This window comes from Camarhynchus parvulus, chromosome 3 (genome assembly GCF_901933205.1).
Source record: "Camarhynchus parvulus chromosome 3, STF_HiC, whole genome shotgun sequence".
NCBI lineage: Eukaryota > Metazoa > Chordata > Aves > Passeriformes > Thraupidae > Camarhynchus > Camarhynchus parvulus.
The window spans coordinates 80957876-80975330 of NC_044573.1; the positions used below are offsets into that span (position 1 = coordinate 80957876).

The following is a 17455-nucleotide window of genomic DNA, read 5'->3' on the forward strand; positions in this document are numbered from 1 at the left end:
CTTAAGAGTTCAGACAACAACTCACAAGTAAACACCTAAATAACAGATATCAGTCTGAAGGTGAAATTTATCCTAATTCTAAGCATTTCTCTTCTGCACTGCAAATGCATTCAAAATACACTCTTGTAAGCTGCTGCAAGGGATTGAATTGGGTGACAAAAAATCTCATGTTCATGTGTAGTACAGAAGGATATCAAATTAACAGCTAAGAAAAAATCTTAACTGTATGGAAACTGCACAGCAATATTCCCAATATTCACTAGTTTTTAACTAGATCTTAATATAAATATTGCCTGTAAGTTGTCCTTTGCATTAAAAGATTTATTTGCTGAACATGTATGGTCACAAATTCTCTCATAAATAAAGTAAAATTCGTGACTATTAACAGAGTAGTTATTATAGGTCATTCTGGCCTATTATGTATGTGAAAAGCATTATCTTTTTAGTTAATATCATCGAGCATAGGATTTTAATGTTTTAAAGTTTGAAATCCCTTTAAAGTTAAAGACTGTAGTCAAAAAGGAATAAATTTTCCACATTTAGACTTTATGAAGAAATGCAATGTTTTCAAGGGAACAAAAAAACCCCACTAATTCTCATCATAAGAAGAAATGAGTTCTACAAATGAAACTGAGAGTTATTTTGCATACTCAAAACCAACCAACAGCTAATGACTGAAAGCCTTGAAAACCAAAGAACATTCTAACTTCTACCCAAATGGTTTCTATTTTATAAAAAACCCCACCACTCTAAATAAGGCAAGGTATTTTTTTAAAAAAAGCCTGTAAATAATGTAAGTAACCATAAATACCATAAGTAACAAAATATCCTACAGCTGCAGACTGCCTCCTAGCTTCACTGCCTCAGGCCTAAAAGCTTTAACACTACTCTTCTGATGCTTAAGAGCAGGCTCAAATCAAAAACAGTAGTAGCAGCATTTTAATTTAAGGTACAAGATGGTCTGCACCATAGAAGAACATCTTGCACAGACACCACTACCAGGCTAAATAGAAAGGCATTTCCCACACATCAAAAATTCTCTTCTGGAAGATGCAAAGTAAGCATGGAAAAAAAAGCTTTTCCTACTTAAGACTGATGGGTACAAGACTTTGGCGTAAGATTTCTTCTCCTCTCAAGTCAAGCAAAACATTGAGATAAACAGAAAAACATGTGTCTAGGGTGGAGATCACAATCTGTTTTTTCATGTTTAGTTTCTAAAATTTCCTCTGAATTCCTTTAACAGTGCTTGTTGAGACCTCCTAGACTATTCCTAACATGACAAAAAAGTAATCTCTTTTGGAGCTTTACATGTAAAGTCACACAAATAAATTAAAAGATGTTAAATACTAAACACAGCCTGTCCTGATAATTCCTCACTACTTTTCCTCAGTAATTTTTCATCCATTTTTTCAACAATAAAGTAAATCCAAAACATCTTGTTATGTCATCAGATTAAAGAAGGCTCAGTCATGTATGTAATAGTAATGAATTCTGCACAGGAACACAATGGTTAAAGGAACAAGGCAAGGGTTACAAGGCTGCTAGACACAACTATTTTCAGAACAGAAATATTTACATTAATGAAAGGATTAAGTTAAGCTTTCCTCTGGAAGTAATTTGCTTTAGTTTTCTGCACTGAAGTAAAAAATCAGGCAGTTGAAACTATCATATCAGTTTGGCTTGCCATTTAAAACTTTTATGTTTTTTTGTAAAACACACAGGTGAAAATGTAAGTACGTATACATGTAAACAAGAGCATGATTAAAATCTGTTTTCCAACCATTTGTATTACATAAAAACTCACAGTCACTTAAAATATTTTTTTGTAACTTACACACATAAAAAAATGTTTACTATGTGATTTAAACCCAAATAGTTAAACCCCAGTGTCATTCCCATTAAAGACTATTGTAGTTTGGCTAGTACTATTGAAGGGTCAGGAATGTACTAACACAGTTTTTTCCCCCTAGTTTCTCCTCAGTCAGTAGCTCCCAATTATCTTGGGAGAAACACAATATTAAATATATATTATGTGATGATTGTTACTTACAATTAGCTGTTTCAAGCCTACAAATGACTGCTCTACAGAGTTGGCATTTAAAACTTGTCTCTTCACTGCAGCCTGCTCCCCCAAGAAGCGAAGCATTAGGTCTTTTACTGCATCTCCCTTGGTGTTCATGGAACAGAAAAAGAAAACAGATAATGAGACTATTTAAGACATTATTTCAGCAAAATAAAACGTAGAATTAAAACTGAGCAAAAGAATTCTTTCCTATAGAGAAATACAAATTTTCCAGTATGTTACATGTGTAATAAATATAACTGCATGTGTATATACAGCATTGGAATGAAAACTTCTACATATACTCCACATAATTTGCTATATTTTTTCTTCCATGTATAGGTTTCAGTTAGCATTGACACATTCAGATTTATTTCCTTATTCCTTATTCCTCCAGATTTATATTATGGTCATTCACAGATCTTACAAAATATTCCTCAAAGATTTTATAAAAACCAGAAAGTTTTACAGGTTTTTGTAATGTATATTAACATTGAAAGGTGCAATCTATTGATCAAAAATAAACATGCACACAGCAAGTTAGTCTTTAATATCCACAGAAAATAAACTTTGAGAGATCATAAGCCAAAGTAAACAGCAACCCTTCAACAAGTGTTATAAATTTCAAAAGAACTAGCTGCAGGCATCAGTCAGAGAAACTGGGCTATCTGAGCTCAATAGCTGTTTGCCTAAAAAGAGAGTGAACTGCATTTAATAGCAGCAGAGCTTAGCAATGAAAAAGACAATTGACATTAAGTGTTTCAACTTTCTCCATGGACAGTGATGGGAAATATATTAGTTTTCTGTCTAGCTTCTTAAGGAATGAGAACTACTGTTTCACTACATGGAAATTTTTTACCCCTAATGATAAACAACAGATCTGCCTGACAGAAGAGTCCAAAGAATTAAGAAAAGACAGTGTGTGCAAAATTACATAAATACAGAAGAATTTTTAAATCCCCCCAACAGTACTATGGATCCAACAGTCCTTTGGTGTAGGAAGCAGTAAAAATGAATGTAATGAAACAAAGGACAATGACAGAAGAGAACAACTCATGAAAAAAAGGCATAATGGAAACAGCATAAAAAGCAGCACTCAGATTTGTTCTGACGTTTGGAGAACACTGCTACAGATAACCTTTACCATCTTTACCACAACCCAAGATAAATTTAAAACACAATGTTTTTTTAAATGATTGTCAAAAAGTAGCATGCAGCTGAAATAAAAGTCATTCAGTATTTTTCTTGGTGTGATTTATTGACATAAGACTTGTCTTACAATACACTTCCTGAGCAAGCAGGGCAAAAAATAAAGTCCCAAGCTTGTCAATACATATAATGTGAAATTTCAGTCCTTCCCTGAAGCACACTTAAGAGTTCACTCACTGCAAATGCATTTTTCATCCAACTTACCTGTCCACTGCATGTAGCTTGGTTTAACATCTTGCATTAACATTCAGCATTAGCAAACTATTCATACCAAAGCTCTAATGACCCTTGTTGGTAGCTACTTTAACATTGAAAATATACCTCCCACAATGTTTCACTTGACATTTCAAGCACTCTACAATTACAAAGTTAAATACACAACTTGCAATACTATGGAACAATAATACCAAACCAGGGGATGTCAAATTAGTCAAGGCGACTGAAAAACAGTAACTGAAACTGAGGAAAGTTTTCTAAACATAAAGCACTTCAGAACTTTTTCCTGTGGACATGTCTATAAAACTCTTATAAATTATAGACAATGAAGAAAGCATTAGGATTTCCTTTAATGCCATTGATGATTTTACATCAGGTCTTTTGTAGAAATACATTACATGGACATTGTCAAACATCTTCCCTTCAATTATGTACTAAATGGTAGATCTGCATATTTGCACATGCCCAGATTTAGGGAGTGAGCAGCAGAAACAAGCCTTTAATCCCTGCCTGTGCTGAGGAAGGTGAAAGAGAACTATTGTAAAAAAGGAAGCTTGCAAAAAGGAGACCATCATCCTTGGAGACTGCAGAAGGGATCACTCCATCTGTCTAACTGGTTAGCTGTCAGGAGAGAAAGAGTACACACTGGAATAACCCATCAAGGTCTAAGGGATATTTTGGGTACAACGGGAGGAGGAATAGCTTCCTGTTACAGTGTTTTCTTTCACGCTAATTATTTGGCTCTGGGATAACAAACTAATGTTTTAAGATAAAGCAAACCCAAGAAGAAGCAGCAGTGTGGCATGGTATTTATTGCTTGTGACATAAACCCAAGATTTTTCAGATAATTCATCTATAAGTCTGGACATGATTCACTGCAGAAACTCTTCTGATAGCTCCTGCAGATTGGGAAGTTACTGCAGACTGCTCTCTGCTTGTATTTGACTATTGACTGATGGTCTTTGTTATGCATAATTAAGGATTAAAGCATCCAAACTCTCAACACCATCTATCTACACAACAATTCTATTATCCAGAGGCATAGATATCAAAGAGTAGGATTAACCTGTTTCAAGAAAAAAACCAAAACATCATGATAGTAAGCCTGGCTGAGCAGCCAGGATAAAACGATTTCATGAGAAATCCTGAATACATGTGAGTAAAATTTCCCAAATTCTGAAAAAAATGGTTTATGCCTTCTCACCTGTTAGAAATTGATAGATGACAAAAAATTACTTTTCACTACTATGTTGTTTGCTTTGTGATGTCCTCTAGTCTTTTAATTTTGGGGTTATCCCTTCCCAGCAGCTTGCTGCAGTACCCAATCTTTCTTAGAGGTTATACCTTTCCATCACTTGGGAAAGACAGAAATGATGCCATTTCAGCCAGTGTTAACATTATTGAGACCTCTGTGAACATGAGTGAAATAATTTCCCACTCAATCACAACAGGGAATTCCACAAACAAAGCTGTCTGCTTAGACTCTGCAGCACAGCTTAGAAGGTGTGTACATATTCCAAATGTGACTATTATCTTACTAACTCAGAGGACCAGAAATAAAGTACTTAAAAATACAAACAGCTTTGGCTTCTATGGAAGCTGTCAACACTGGTTTTCAATGCAGCAAACAAATGTCACTGTGAATAAATGAGATCTGGTGTTAGCCTCCTCCTACAAGGCAGCAGTGACACTGCACTTTCTAATTAGGGTTGAATAATACATACAAGGTGACCATCAGCAACAATATGAAGTACTATGATATACAGATTACTGGACAGATCTACAGTATTTCTAAAATATAATGACAGAGAAAGATACAGTAATAGACTCTTACCTGGATATTATCGAATTTCAATCCAGGCATGGTGAGATTCTCCTTGTCTATGAACACCGTACTGTATTGTTGTGTGGCAACTGAAATGAGAACATTTCTTGTCTCCTCACTGGGAATCCAAGCATCATTTCTTCTATCTAGTTCACTCATATTTAAGGCTGTGGCAAATGGGTCATCACTCCCAGCAAACACAGCTTGGATTTGTGAGAATGGCTTGGGGGATTGAGTTATTTCTAGAGATGATGGGGGACCACCTGCTTCAGGTCTCCCATTCTGCACAGGGAAAGTAGGGTTGGATGAAGAACCATCTCCACCATTAGAAAGAGAGGACATTTGTTCTGGAACTGAAGAGCTTGCATTGGGATTACTAACAGAAATAAAATTGGAGGTCGTGAATGAATCAAAAAAATCAGAAGCTAAAGTATTAGTGTTAACAGTGTCACCAAAGAACTTGCTTAGACTGGGACTTGGTTGAACCACCTGTGGATTATACTTCACTGGAGTCTCTATTATACTACTAAAACTGGGAGATTTCACCATCTGAGGCTCAAAACCATCAGGCAGGAACAACTGTGGCTGGGAACTAGCATTGTTTGCTTGGCTGAAGATGGTGCACACAGGAATGGGCTCAGTCTCAGTCGATGGTTTGGTAGTACTGGGCGACAACATCTGGTCTTTAGGTGTGCTCTCATCAGCATTATTTGGTTTTGTTTCAACAGGAACATTGTTTCCCAGCTTTGGTTCCTCCTTCACTGCTTCCTGAATTGAGTCTTCCTTTAAAGATGCCTGATCATCTGTTCCAATCTCAGAAATGTCTTTAGGAGTTTCTTCATGTTCAGTTTCACTCTCATTACTTAAAAACTCCTCTTTATCCACTTCTGTTGGTGTTTTTTGATTATCTTTAGCTTCCATTTGGTCTACTATCTCCTGAAGACAACCAAGTTCACCCGTGTCATCTTCACTATTGTTTGGGGAATCTGAAATAATGACACTCTCCATCATTTGCTCATTAAGTTTATCTACAAAATTATTTGAATCCTCTGATACAGTTTCATTCCCTTCAGACTCAAATTCATCTCCACCAAGGTCAATGGTTTCCTCATGAAAGAGAATTTCTTCCTGAGTTTTCTGCTGAACTATGTCTCTGCTGTCATCTTCACCTGAGGTGCTCTTTGCATCCTTAGCATTGCTTTCATTATTCTCCATAGTAACTGAAAAAGGAGTAGCCCACCAAAACAGGAATTAGTTTTATTACTTGTATATTGCTCAGGTGTCACAGCGAAACTCCTAAGTACCATACAAAAGTAAAATACCATAATATTTTAGTAAATATACTATAGTAAAATTCTTGCTTTAATAAATAGTGATTTCACTACTTCACATCTTCCCTTTGACATTTTTCATTTAATGTCTAATCACAGAATCAATTCTGAAAATATTTCCTCTTTTCTACATGCCGTAAAACTATTGAGATTGAAAACTAAATGCCTCCCACTAAACACACATGGAACAGTATCACAGAATGGTATCAGAGAATGGTTTGGTCTGGAAGAAGACTTTACAAGACCATCTGATTCCAAACCCCGCACCATGGGCAGGGACACCTTGCACTGGACCAGGCTGCTCAGAGCCCCATCCAACCTGCCCTTGAACTCCTCCAGGTTTGGGACCTCCCCAACATCCCCGGGCAACCTGTTCCAGTGACTCAACATTTGCCTTCCTGGTCGCAAGGACCCGCTAGGTCCGGTTTCAGCACAGCGCACCGTGGGCTCCCGGCTGTCAGCAGTGCAGCTGCCGAGCACGGCCGGGCGCAGCAGGGGCAGCGCTCAGCGGGGGCAGCGCCGCTTGCGAGCCCCGCAGCCCCGGCCCGGACACCCCGCGGGGGGGGCGGGTGGGCCCGGCCTCCCCCACAGCATCAGCGAGCACCCGCCCACCCGAACGACCCTCAGGCCGCGCGACCGCTCCGCTCCGTTCCGTTCCCGTCTCTCCTTTCCCGTCCCGCTCCGTTCCCTCCCGTCCCGTCCCGTCCCGTCCCGTCACCTCCGCGCCGCCTCCGCCGCGTCCGGCGCTGCTCTCCCCGCACTGCGCCTGCGCCCGGGCCGGGCCGGGCGGGGCGGCGCGCGCGCAGCTCCCGGAAGCGGCCGGTGACGGGCCGCGCCGAGGGTCAGAAAGCATCGGACGCGACGGTGGCTGCCTGGCTTGGGGGGGGTCGCGATGGAGGACGACGCGCCGGTGATTTACGGGCTGGAGTTCCAGGTGAGCGAGAGCGGAGGCCAAGGGAAGGTTGGCAGCTGCTGGTCCTGCCTTCGAGAAGGCGCTGGCCGCGGGTTCGGGTGCGTGCAGTGGAGCAGAGGAGAGCCCGCCCGGGGGAGACCGGCACCCTGCCTACTCCCCCAGCCGGGACCGGGGCACCGCGGGCACTGCCGGGTTGTGGTGGCTTTCGGCAGCCGCGCTGGGGCGTCTAAGGGTGGGTGCCCGGCGAGCGGCCGGGAGTCGTTCCTCGCCCCAGTCGCGCTGTTTGCAGGGCGGGTGCGGGGCCCGCCGGGCTCCTTCTGCCCGCGGTGCCCGGGGGGCTCCTGCCCGGGCACCGCTCCCAGCTCCGCGCTGGAAAAGGCTTTGTCTGGCGCTGGAGGGGTACCAAAGTACTGTCAAAGAAATCCTTAATTCTGCCTTGCCAGAAAAAAAAAAAAAAATAAAATTTGTTTTTCTGAGGAGAGAGCATGAAACTGTTTCCAGTAAGTTAGGAATTTTAGTTGGTTGTACCCTACCATAAATCGGCGTGAACTTTGTGGGATCTCCCTGTGAGGTCTGTGTATGTGCATTTGTCCCATGCGACAAATCTGTCCATCACATCAGTATTTTATGGCTGTAAAGAAATGGAACTGTCTAACTCAGAAACTTACTGATCCTCTTCTTAGAGGAGCACAGGTGTTGTGTTTAATGAGTTTTCTGTAAGTTCTGGGAAAGCAGAGTGAGAGGGACCCTAATTCATTCCTCCTCCGCCTAAGGGCTTTACTCAGCTGTGTTGTGTTGCGGCTGGCTCATCATCACTAGCCATTATAGCAGTAATCCCTGCAGAAGAAAACCAGCACCTCCTAACACAGCAATTCATTCTACAGTAGATGTAGTAGTAGAAATATCTTCATGTGCAGTTTTTTTTTCTTTTGGCACCTTTGCTAACGTGTTCGTGAAAAGTAATGTACAAAGGCTCTTTGTAACAAATGTCCTGCATACTGAGTAGTGTGTAGTGTGCTCTGTAGTCCTGACCATACCAATACATTTCATTACCAAATTTTGTATTTGTTTGGTTTTCCTCTTGTGTAGGAGCTGCTACATGATGTTCATCTGCACTAAATGTTGAATCTACTGAAATCTGATGAAGTCTGATAGTCTGCTGTTTTGTACGATAGTATTTTCTGATTGGCTTGGGATGGCTGTAACTTGGACTTCAAAATTAATGAAACTTATACTTAAAACTTTTTTGCAGAAGAGAATATATATCCTGTACTTAATAACATTCATAGTTCATTTCTAGTAAGTCATATATAATCCATCTTCCAGGAATTTGAGCAAGCTCTAGTGTGTGCTGTCTGGGACCTCCATGGACCTGTATATCCTGCCCCCTCCATATATCCATACCATAGATCTGCTACACACTTCTCTCCTGTGAAGTATGTAACTTGTTGGAGTTGTCTGGCAGGAGGATAAAGCAAAAGGATGAATAAAGTGGCTGTAATAAAAAGAAATTGCTGTTAATACAGATCACTTAGGGAGAGGATGAGGAAAGAAGAGATGGTTTGTGTGTAAGTTAGAAAGGGAGTGTAGAGATGAAGGCTCCATTGATCTCCTGGTGTGTCTTTAAAACAAATTGAGTCTCTGTGCTTTTTCAAAATGGAGACACTAATATAAAAACTTAAACCTAAAACTGATCTGCTTTTTCCAACTTCCATCTCAAGATCCAATAAGAAAGATGATTTTTTTTAAACATAATTTCTTCTGTATTGCTAGATAATAATGGTTAGCTGTATCACAATTACTGCTTTTTGTCTGAAAGCATCTCTTCAGACTAATTTTTCAGCCAAGTTTTAAAAATTTTAGCTTTGCTTCTTACATTTGGGCTCCAGCAGTCAGTAAAAGTGCATCTTTGGTCACTGATGGAGAAAGTGTAGTTGTGTAAATGTGCTTTTCATCTGATCTAATGTGACCATGTTTGTAGGAACATAAAGCTGATTCCTCCTAGGCGCTATCCACCAACTAACTTAAAATTATTTCTGCATGGTTTCTGTTCATTTCTGTGTACAGAATGTGTTCTGATGTATTGGCATATACAAGGTAACTTAGAATAATGAACAAATACATTTTTCTCTTTTTAAATCTCTTGGGTGTGTCTGTAAGTGATATGAACATTGTAAAGACAATTATGTGTGAGTGACACTTTTGGTGACTTTTGAAAAGACGACCACACCACAGTTGCTCTGCTTGTCCAACTGCAGTGAGAATGAGTTACAGTGGGTGGTGAATGAAAATGTGAGATACTGCTTGAATTAAGGTACCGAGTGATGGGACTGTGGCTCATGATGATGAATACAAAGCAGCAGCAGCAGCTGCAGAACATTTCAGTACCAAGGTGGTTCTTCTAAAAGGAATCTTGGTAGAAATAATCAATATCCTCAATTTTAAGAATGTGATGAATGAGGTCCCAGGAATATTGCCAAGTGCTGTATTTTGTCAGTGAAATTATGTTGTTCTTGTCCCATGTAGAGTTGAGCTGGGCTTTATTCTCTAACCTGAAATACATAGTATGTCTGCCCCAAGTTGAATTGGCTTTCATTTTCAGGGAGTCACAATTTTCCCTATGATTTTCTTGAGGGTTTAAACGGTGATGTTTTGAGCAGGTGTGAAAGCACCACTGAACATCTCAAAATATCGTGTTTGCCTTAGTTTCAGATTGACTGGATAACATTTATAGCCCTGGAAATGAGCAGTAGGGAGGGATGCTTTCTGGGATAGGCATTTGGCTCAAGCTTACATCATGCTTGTTTAAAAGCATGCAAAAACCAGCCAGCATCATGAGATGCGGGAAGAGGAACATGAGTTATGCCAGAGTGTGATCATTTTGGAGCGTGTGTTTGGCACGTTCAATGGGTTTTGGGGATACCCACAACACTGAGCTGAATTTCAGCATGCTGGATACTCCTACTGTATGTTGAACATCAAAAGTACATAGACATGTGAGGAAAAAGGACAATGAGCAGGAGGCAAGGACCACAGAAAGCTGCCTGGCTGAGCACAGGGCCATACTGCCCATGGGCAGCTCCAGCACCGCCCTGAGACAGGGTCTGAAGCCTGAAGCAGGCTTGAAAAAAGTGCGCTGATGTTTTGATAGAGTTAGTGTTCTGCATTGTGGTCGTTGTGCTTCTTGAATAAGTGATACTTGACCCATTTTGTGTTGTCTGTTAGTTGTTAACAGGTTTTATGAATCTGAACAGACACTTGATTTTTTAGGACTTGCCTGCTTGCAAGAATAAGATGAAACTTAATTCCCCTAAAGCCAAACATTAAGAGTAAGAAACTTAAAGCAAAATACCAACTGAAACAGATTGTGGAAGACCTGTGATCAATGTGTGTACACCTATCGTCATCAGTATGTTTTGAGAATAGCTCAGCTGACTTACCTGTGATGGAGTAAAAGCCTGGTGTAGATTTACTAGAAATGGTAAAAGGGGTCTTCCCTGGAAAATGTATGTTGCTTGTGAGCTGCCCAGGGAAAGCTGTGCTGGCTTTCAGGCTTGGCTCTGTTCCTGTGTGGGAGTGCAGAGCCTATAACTCCTCTGGGCAGTGGTGTTCTCTTCCCTGGGGGAAGCTTTGTGGTCTCCTGTGGGTTCAGAGAGAGCAGCCTAAGCAGAATCTACTTAATAATTTTGGTCCAGCTTTAGCAATGTCTTTGGAAGATTTACTTTGAAAATTGAATCAGTTTAAGAAACTGCCTAATAATGTCTTACTAAATTCCTAGCTTTTGTGTCAGTGCTCTTTCTTCTCTAAGATTACTCGCCTCATGAGTGCCAATCCTGTATATTTTAAGCCTTTGTGGTTTAAAGTGTTACTAGAGGAACAAAAGTAGCTAAGTGGCAAAGCTCTCTTAACTAATCCCCCAAAGATCTTCATAATGTATGAAGTGAAACAGTTGGAAAGTATTTTTTAGGCCCCTGTAGCAATTAGTAGGCTCTTCATAGTGTTAGGTGTGGTACAGAATAATGACAATATAAAGATACAGGCAGGTGAACTTGAAGGAACTTTTACAGGATGATTGTTACCTTCATGAGAAATGAATCAGTTTTCTGAGGATGATTGTGCTCTGCAGGTCTGTGTGCAGATTGCATTCGTTGCTGTGAGGGTTTACAGAATCTGTCAATCTTTGTGATAGGGTCAATGCACTAAATACATTGGTGGTGGGAATTTTTCTGCTGTGAAAGACTTGGGGAAAACAGCTGTCTGAGAGCATTGAAGGTCACCTGGGCATGTGTGCTGCCAACCTTTTCACTGATAGTCACTGCGGCTTATTAGAGTAACTGAGAGAGTCTCCTACTGTGGTGGGAGAAACAAGGCTGTCTTACCTAAGTAAAAATCAAAGTCTACTTCTTGAAAATTGAAATTGTGCCAGAAGGCAAAAATAACATTCATGACATTAGCAGCCTGGGGCTTGTCTAGGGGAGCAGGGAACTTGTATTCTGCCTCCAGAATGAGACATCAGTAAATCCAGCTCCTCACCCCAAGTAGCAGTACACTAGTCCTGGTTTTCAGCATAAGCAGATGGTCAAATAACTTTAAATTCAGATTTAGGGATTTCAAGCCAATACTGTATCCTTACATTTTGCATTGTAAGTTCACGGTTTGTTAGTACAGATTGATTGTATGAATTTCAAATGATGCCTGGTTTGAAGAATTATTTTTTGTTTGTATTAAATGTAATACAAATATTCAAATGTTGGGGTCTGTTTGTTTTCTTGTTTGTTAATACCAAACCAGTGCAATGCATCAGCACAACAACATATGTTGAGCTTTTTTGTTTGTCTATTAATGCCCTAAATAGTAACAGTCAAATTAACAAAACAAACAAACAAACAAAAAACCAAACCACAACTTTGTGCATTTGGCTGGTATTTCAAAAGATGTTGAGGAATGAAAGTTTTTCAGAAGAAATTATGAACAAAGTGTAGAGAATCCGTGCATTGCAGTTCCATAATGCTCTTAGTTTAAACCGACCTTCTTCACCCTTTCGAGGTTTGCCGTTGTGATCTTCTAGATCATCTCTTGGTGTTGTCATGTACAATAGACTCTATTTCTTTTTATCCAAGGTTTTTATTTTTCTGCAGGTGGCCTAAATGCCTAAATTGTCAAGGGCAAGGTAGAAGGTGATCTTTGCCCAGCATCACACTGAGCATAGTGTAGGCATAGACATGATGCCCAGTCTCCAGTTAGTTTTACCTGCATTCTGCTACGATTGTTGTTTCTTTTGCTTTATCTTGATACTACTTTTTGTCATGCTTGTGTTCTAAATGTCCTTTGCGTGTGCATTTACTGTAGTGGATTTGCAGTTCAGTTGTTGTCCTGTTTTGTAAAACTGCTTGCTTTGAACTATGCACACTTCCTCTCAGGGCTGTTGATAAATATGAAATCTAGACATGCAGCCAGAAAGTTCTTTGTGGTTCGCAATGTTTTAAACTTTTCTTGCAAATATTTTTTCCTACAGTTAGGCCTTCTTTAAAAATGAAATTATGTAATTGCACAGATTGTTGCATTGTCTAGCACTGTCAGTTAGGTGGGATGTTGCGAGTGTGTGTAAGGATTACTTGTTAACTTGCTGCTTGTGTCTCTCAGATGTGTATTCTGGTTATTTTCCAAGCTTTGTGCTAGTTTTTGTAGTAAGTAATAGTCTAATACCTTGGGTAGAATCCTAAAATGGTTTGGGTTGAAACAGACCTTAAAGATGCTCCAGTTCCAATCCCTAGACCAGGTTATTCAGAGCTCCATTCAACTGAGTCTTGAACTCCAGGGATGGGGAGTCCACAACCTCTCTGGGCAGCCTGTTCAGTGCCTTACCACTCTCACAGTAAAGAATTAATTTTTTTAATATCCCATCTAAACCTGAGTTCCTTCAGCTTAAGGCCATTCTACCTTGTCCTATCACTGTGTGCCCTTGTGAAAAGTCCCTTTCCACATAAGCTCGGTAGTAAACTCTTTTTGGGCTTATATACAGTTCTGTGTTCTGTGGGTGCGCAAAGACTTAGAAAATAAGCAAAAAAAATGTAGTAAAATGAATATTGATTAATCCAAACCAGTGGAAATTCTTATTTTTCTATCTATGAGCTGCAGTCAAGGTAGGATGCTTTATGAAAGGTTCTATTTGCAACCTGCTCTGACAAGATGACAAAGTTAAGGCACTTTCCTTGATCTGATCTTGACAGCACTCTGGATTCAGCTGTATTGTTCATTACAAGGATTACTTGGTGTCTTCATCTGTTGAAAGAATTTCTTTTTCTGTCAGAGTAGACAAAATTACACATATCTTTGTGCAGGAAATAAGTGAAAGTCAATTGTGCTGATATTGATATTATGAATCAGACTTCCTAATTTATGAAGGCTTGGTGAGTTTGAATTTTGTGTCCTATATATGGATGTTGCTGGTGTTTTTTTGTCAGGGAATAAACAATCGTGTTTCTTCTTCTGAAATGTGTATAATTTTTTTTTTTCTCATGCCCTTTTTTTTTCTTTCTGCAAAATGGAAAATTACTTTAAGGAAGAGCTAGAGAAGCTGGTGTTACTGTGTATTTACATAAGTTTATTTTGGGCACTTTGTCTCCAACTTTATGCATTTTTGAAAGCAGCCTGACCAGACCTACTTGAAAAGCTTTGAAAGGGCTGGAAACCTCTTTTATTTCTTTATTTCATTAAAGGTCCTGGAGGTCTCTACTTCTCTTTGATGTATAGAAATGACAGAAGATGTATAGAAATCTCCTTTGATTGAAGGAGATCCATAGCTGTTGGCTCATTTCTAGTGTTTTCTCAAAATAATTCAAAGCAAGTTTTTTAAATGAAAAGAAATGCTTGCAAAGATCTGCAAATGTAAATTCTGTTAAAGACAAAAGCTTTTCTGCATCATCTTGGTGGACTTAAATTGTGTCTGTCAATCAGGAACACTAGGCTTGTTGTAGATGAGTGCTGCGTAAATAAGAAAGTAAAGCAAATTGGTATGGATTCACATTGATCTTTGATCTGCATGAGTATTTTGAACACAAGCTACTCATGTTTTCTAGTTCTTTTTTCTTCCCACCATATAGATATTATAAATGTAGGTATAGGCTAAAAGCTTGTTACTATAAGCTTGTTGCATTTTTAAAGTTTTTATGCTCCATTTTACACAAAATATTACACTGTTTAAATTACACATTTCAGATACCAGGAAAGAAATATCTGCTCTGTACAAGTCCAGAGATTCTTCTGAAAAATTACTTTTTCCTTATTTCTACATCTGGACAGTGCCTTGCATGGCTTTGCTTTATTTAAGAAGTCAAATATCTTTAAGTTGCTTTTCTAGAATTAAATTGCCCTAAATTTGGGTATTGGGATCTAATATATTCCAGATATTCCCTTCCAAGCTTTTAGGCATCTTTTTAATATAAATTTGAAAATAAGTTTCAAATAGAATGATGTTGAAGTGTTTCTGAGTCCGAGGGTAACAAGCTGCATGACAGGATGGCAGTAAGAAGGGCCATTCAGCAGTTACCTGAATCCTTCATCAGTATTTGCTTGAAATATTTGCATTAGTGTCTGGAGAGATCGGAGCTATTTTATGCCAAATAGGATGTGAATTGCAGAGATTTATTTTTAGATTAAAAAAAAATCATATTATTAAGGGTATCTTTTGAACAATATTATTAAGGGTATCTTTTGCATGGAGAAATAGCAGATATTCCTCACAATATATAGTTGATAAAAATGCCTTTGAGTATTAGTTTACCTGCCATTTACTCAAAATTGTCTAAGAGTCTGTGCTACTGACTAGTGCAAACTAGTGATTGTGGTTTTAGTTCAAGCTGTGCTTTGTTTATCAGTGTCTCCCATGGCCCTTAACTGCTTTGTTTTGCTTCTTTCAAGACTGTCGTTGGTTTAAGTCGAAGAAGCGAGGCAGAGACTCTAGCAATGCCATTAACATAATGCAACAAAGAAATAACATTATGACAAAACTTTTAAAGATCAATAACAAATTACTTCTCCCATCATTCAGACAATTCTTGTCTCTAATGGGCTTCAGCAGAAAAGAGGAGGCTTGGTTTTTAATTTGCTTCTAAACATGGTGGTTAATGGTGAGAAAAAAATTAATTTTTACGTTGACATATTCAATCTGAGTGGTGTGAAAACTCTTGTAAAAACAGCTTCTTCCTTGGATATCGTATTGTTTTTTAACAATAGTTAAAAATTGTTCACTGTTCTATGAAGTTTTTTCAGATGATAAAGGAAAATTAGTTTGGGAGTGATACTGCATTTAATGTTATCCCTGTTATAATGAAGATCAGGTAATGTATTTAGCACCTGTATTCCTCAATCCTCACAAGTATGAAAAATTGCACAAAAAATGTATTAAGCAAAATGGGCATAAAGGCCAAGAAAGTCTATCATTTGAAAGAATGTAATGCTTAAAATGACAATTGATATATAAGTTTCAAAATTTTTGCTGAAATTAATGGATTTTATTAATTGTACTTTTCTAATGGCTTTCTTCTTCCCTAGGCACGAGCTTTAACGCCTCAGACAGCAGAAACAGATGCAATAAGATTTTTGGTTGGAACGCAGTCTCTTAGATATGATAATCAGGTAATTTTTCTGTCAAATATCAGTTGTAATTTTTACCACTTTTTGTAACATTGTTCTGATATCATCCCTCTTCCTTTCTTCCCCCTGTTGAGTATGAGCATTGATAGTCAAGTTGAAGACTTCTGTAGGTAGAATGTAAAGATATTGGTAGGAAATGGAGGTGAATGAAGGCTGTGTGTATTTTCTGAATATCATATCCTTCTTCTAAATTGTATGATTAAATCAGATTGGTTTCGTAAAGAAACTGCCATATTTTTGTTAATTTGAATCTATAGATGCTCTGGAACTGTCTTTAAATCCCTGAAGAGATGCAAAGTAAAATAAAATTCTTTAGGCCTTAATTGCTTCTAATGGGACTCTTGGTACATGCACAGTTCAGTGTACATGATGCTTCATAAACTGGATTTTTCAACGTTCATTATTGGAAATCAGCTGTGTCCTTTCTGATCATTCAAACAATTCAAATTAAAATTTGTGTGACTTTTATGGCTCAGTTTCTATTGGGCTGTTTCTTCTGAGGTTAAGTGTACGAGTTGTAATTATACAGCAAATTTAATTTTTGTGACTGAATTTCAGTGAAATCATACTGAAACAAGTTCTTGAGGCTGAAAGGGTTAGAAGGCAGTACAGAGTGCAGATAGCAAGGCTTGGGTGGCAGGAGAGCTGCAGGGGTGGCTCTGAGAAGAGGCCAGGGGTTGCCTGTGCCAGACACGGTTGGTTCCAGTGAATCCACTTCAGGACGCAGGTGAGTCAGTTTCCCATGAAGGCCCTGTGCTGAAGCAGAGGAACAGAGTGAGATGCAAAGAGCATCAGAGAGAAACCACCCATAACCACCACTGCCCCACATCCCCCTGCCCCACTTGAAAGGATCAGAGGAGTCTGGGTTGAAGTTCAGCCTGGAAAGTGGGGGAGAGAAGGTACTTGTTTATTTTAACTGCCAATGAACTGATTCATTCACCCAAGTCAAGTCTGTTTTGCCCAGAATATTAGTTAGTAAGTGACCTCCCTGTCTGTAGCTTGGCACATAAACTATCTTGTTCCTTTCTTCCTGGTTTCTCCCCCATCTTTCCTGGGGAGAGCAAGTGTCTGGGTGGGAGTCTGTTAGCCAAGGCTAACATCCACCACAGAAGCCCTGGCACTGAATGGAGTGACCAACTCTTTGAAAATGGCCTGTAATGGGCTGCACAAAATCACTTGAAACCACAGCTTTGGGACACATAAGCTGTCAACTCCCAATTTGAGTTCATTACTCAATGATAACA

General features: G+C 39.2%; 2 protein-coding genes across 3 annotated transcripts in view; one reads left to right on the plus strand and one right to left on the minus strand.

Moving 5' to 3' along the window:
* TRAPPC12 (trafficking protein particle complex 12) overlaps window positions 1-7394 on the minus strand; it is a 50889-nt gene extending 43495 nt beyond the window's left edge. Inside the window, exons 1-3 of one of the 2 annotated variants that reach the window (XM_030945089.1) lie at window positions 7362-7394; window positions 5322-6532; window positions 2051-2167 (exon numbers count right to left, since the gene is read on the minus strand). In XM_030945089.1, coding sequence (XP_030800949.1) covers window positions 2051-2167; window positions 5322-6527 — 1323 coding nt within the window. In that variant the 5' untranslated portion in view covers window positions 6528-6532; window positions 7362-7394. Of the gene's footprint in view, window positions 1-2050; window positions 2168-5321; window positions 6533-7031; window positions 7053-7361 lie in introns of those variants that run through there. The other variant, XM_030945090.1, reaches the window with a different exon arrangement.
* A 44-nt stretch (window positions 7395-7438) lies between these two features.
* EIPR1 (EARP complex and GARP complex interacting protein 1) overlaps window positions 7439-17455 on the plus strand; it is a 73035-nt gene continuing 63018 nt past the window's right edge. Inside the window, exons 1-2 of the mRNA XM_030944690.1 lie at window positions 7439-7577; window positions 16110-16193. Of these exons, the coding sequence (XP_030800550.1) occupies window positions 7536-7577; window positions 16110-16193 (126 nt within the window). The 5' untranslated portion in view covers window positions 7439-7535. The remainder of the gene's footprint in view (window positions 7578-16109; window positions 16194-17455) is intronic.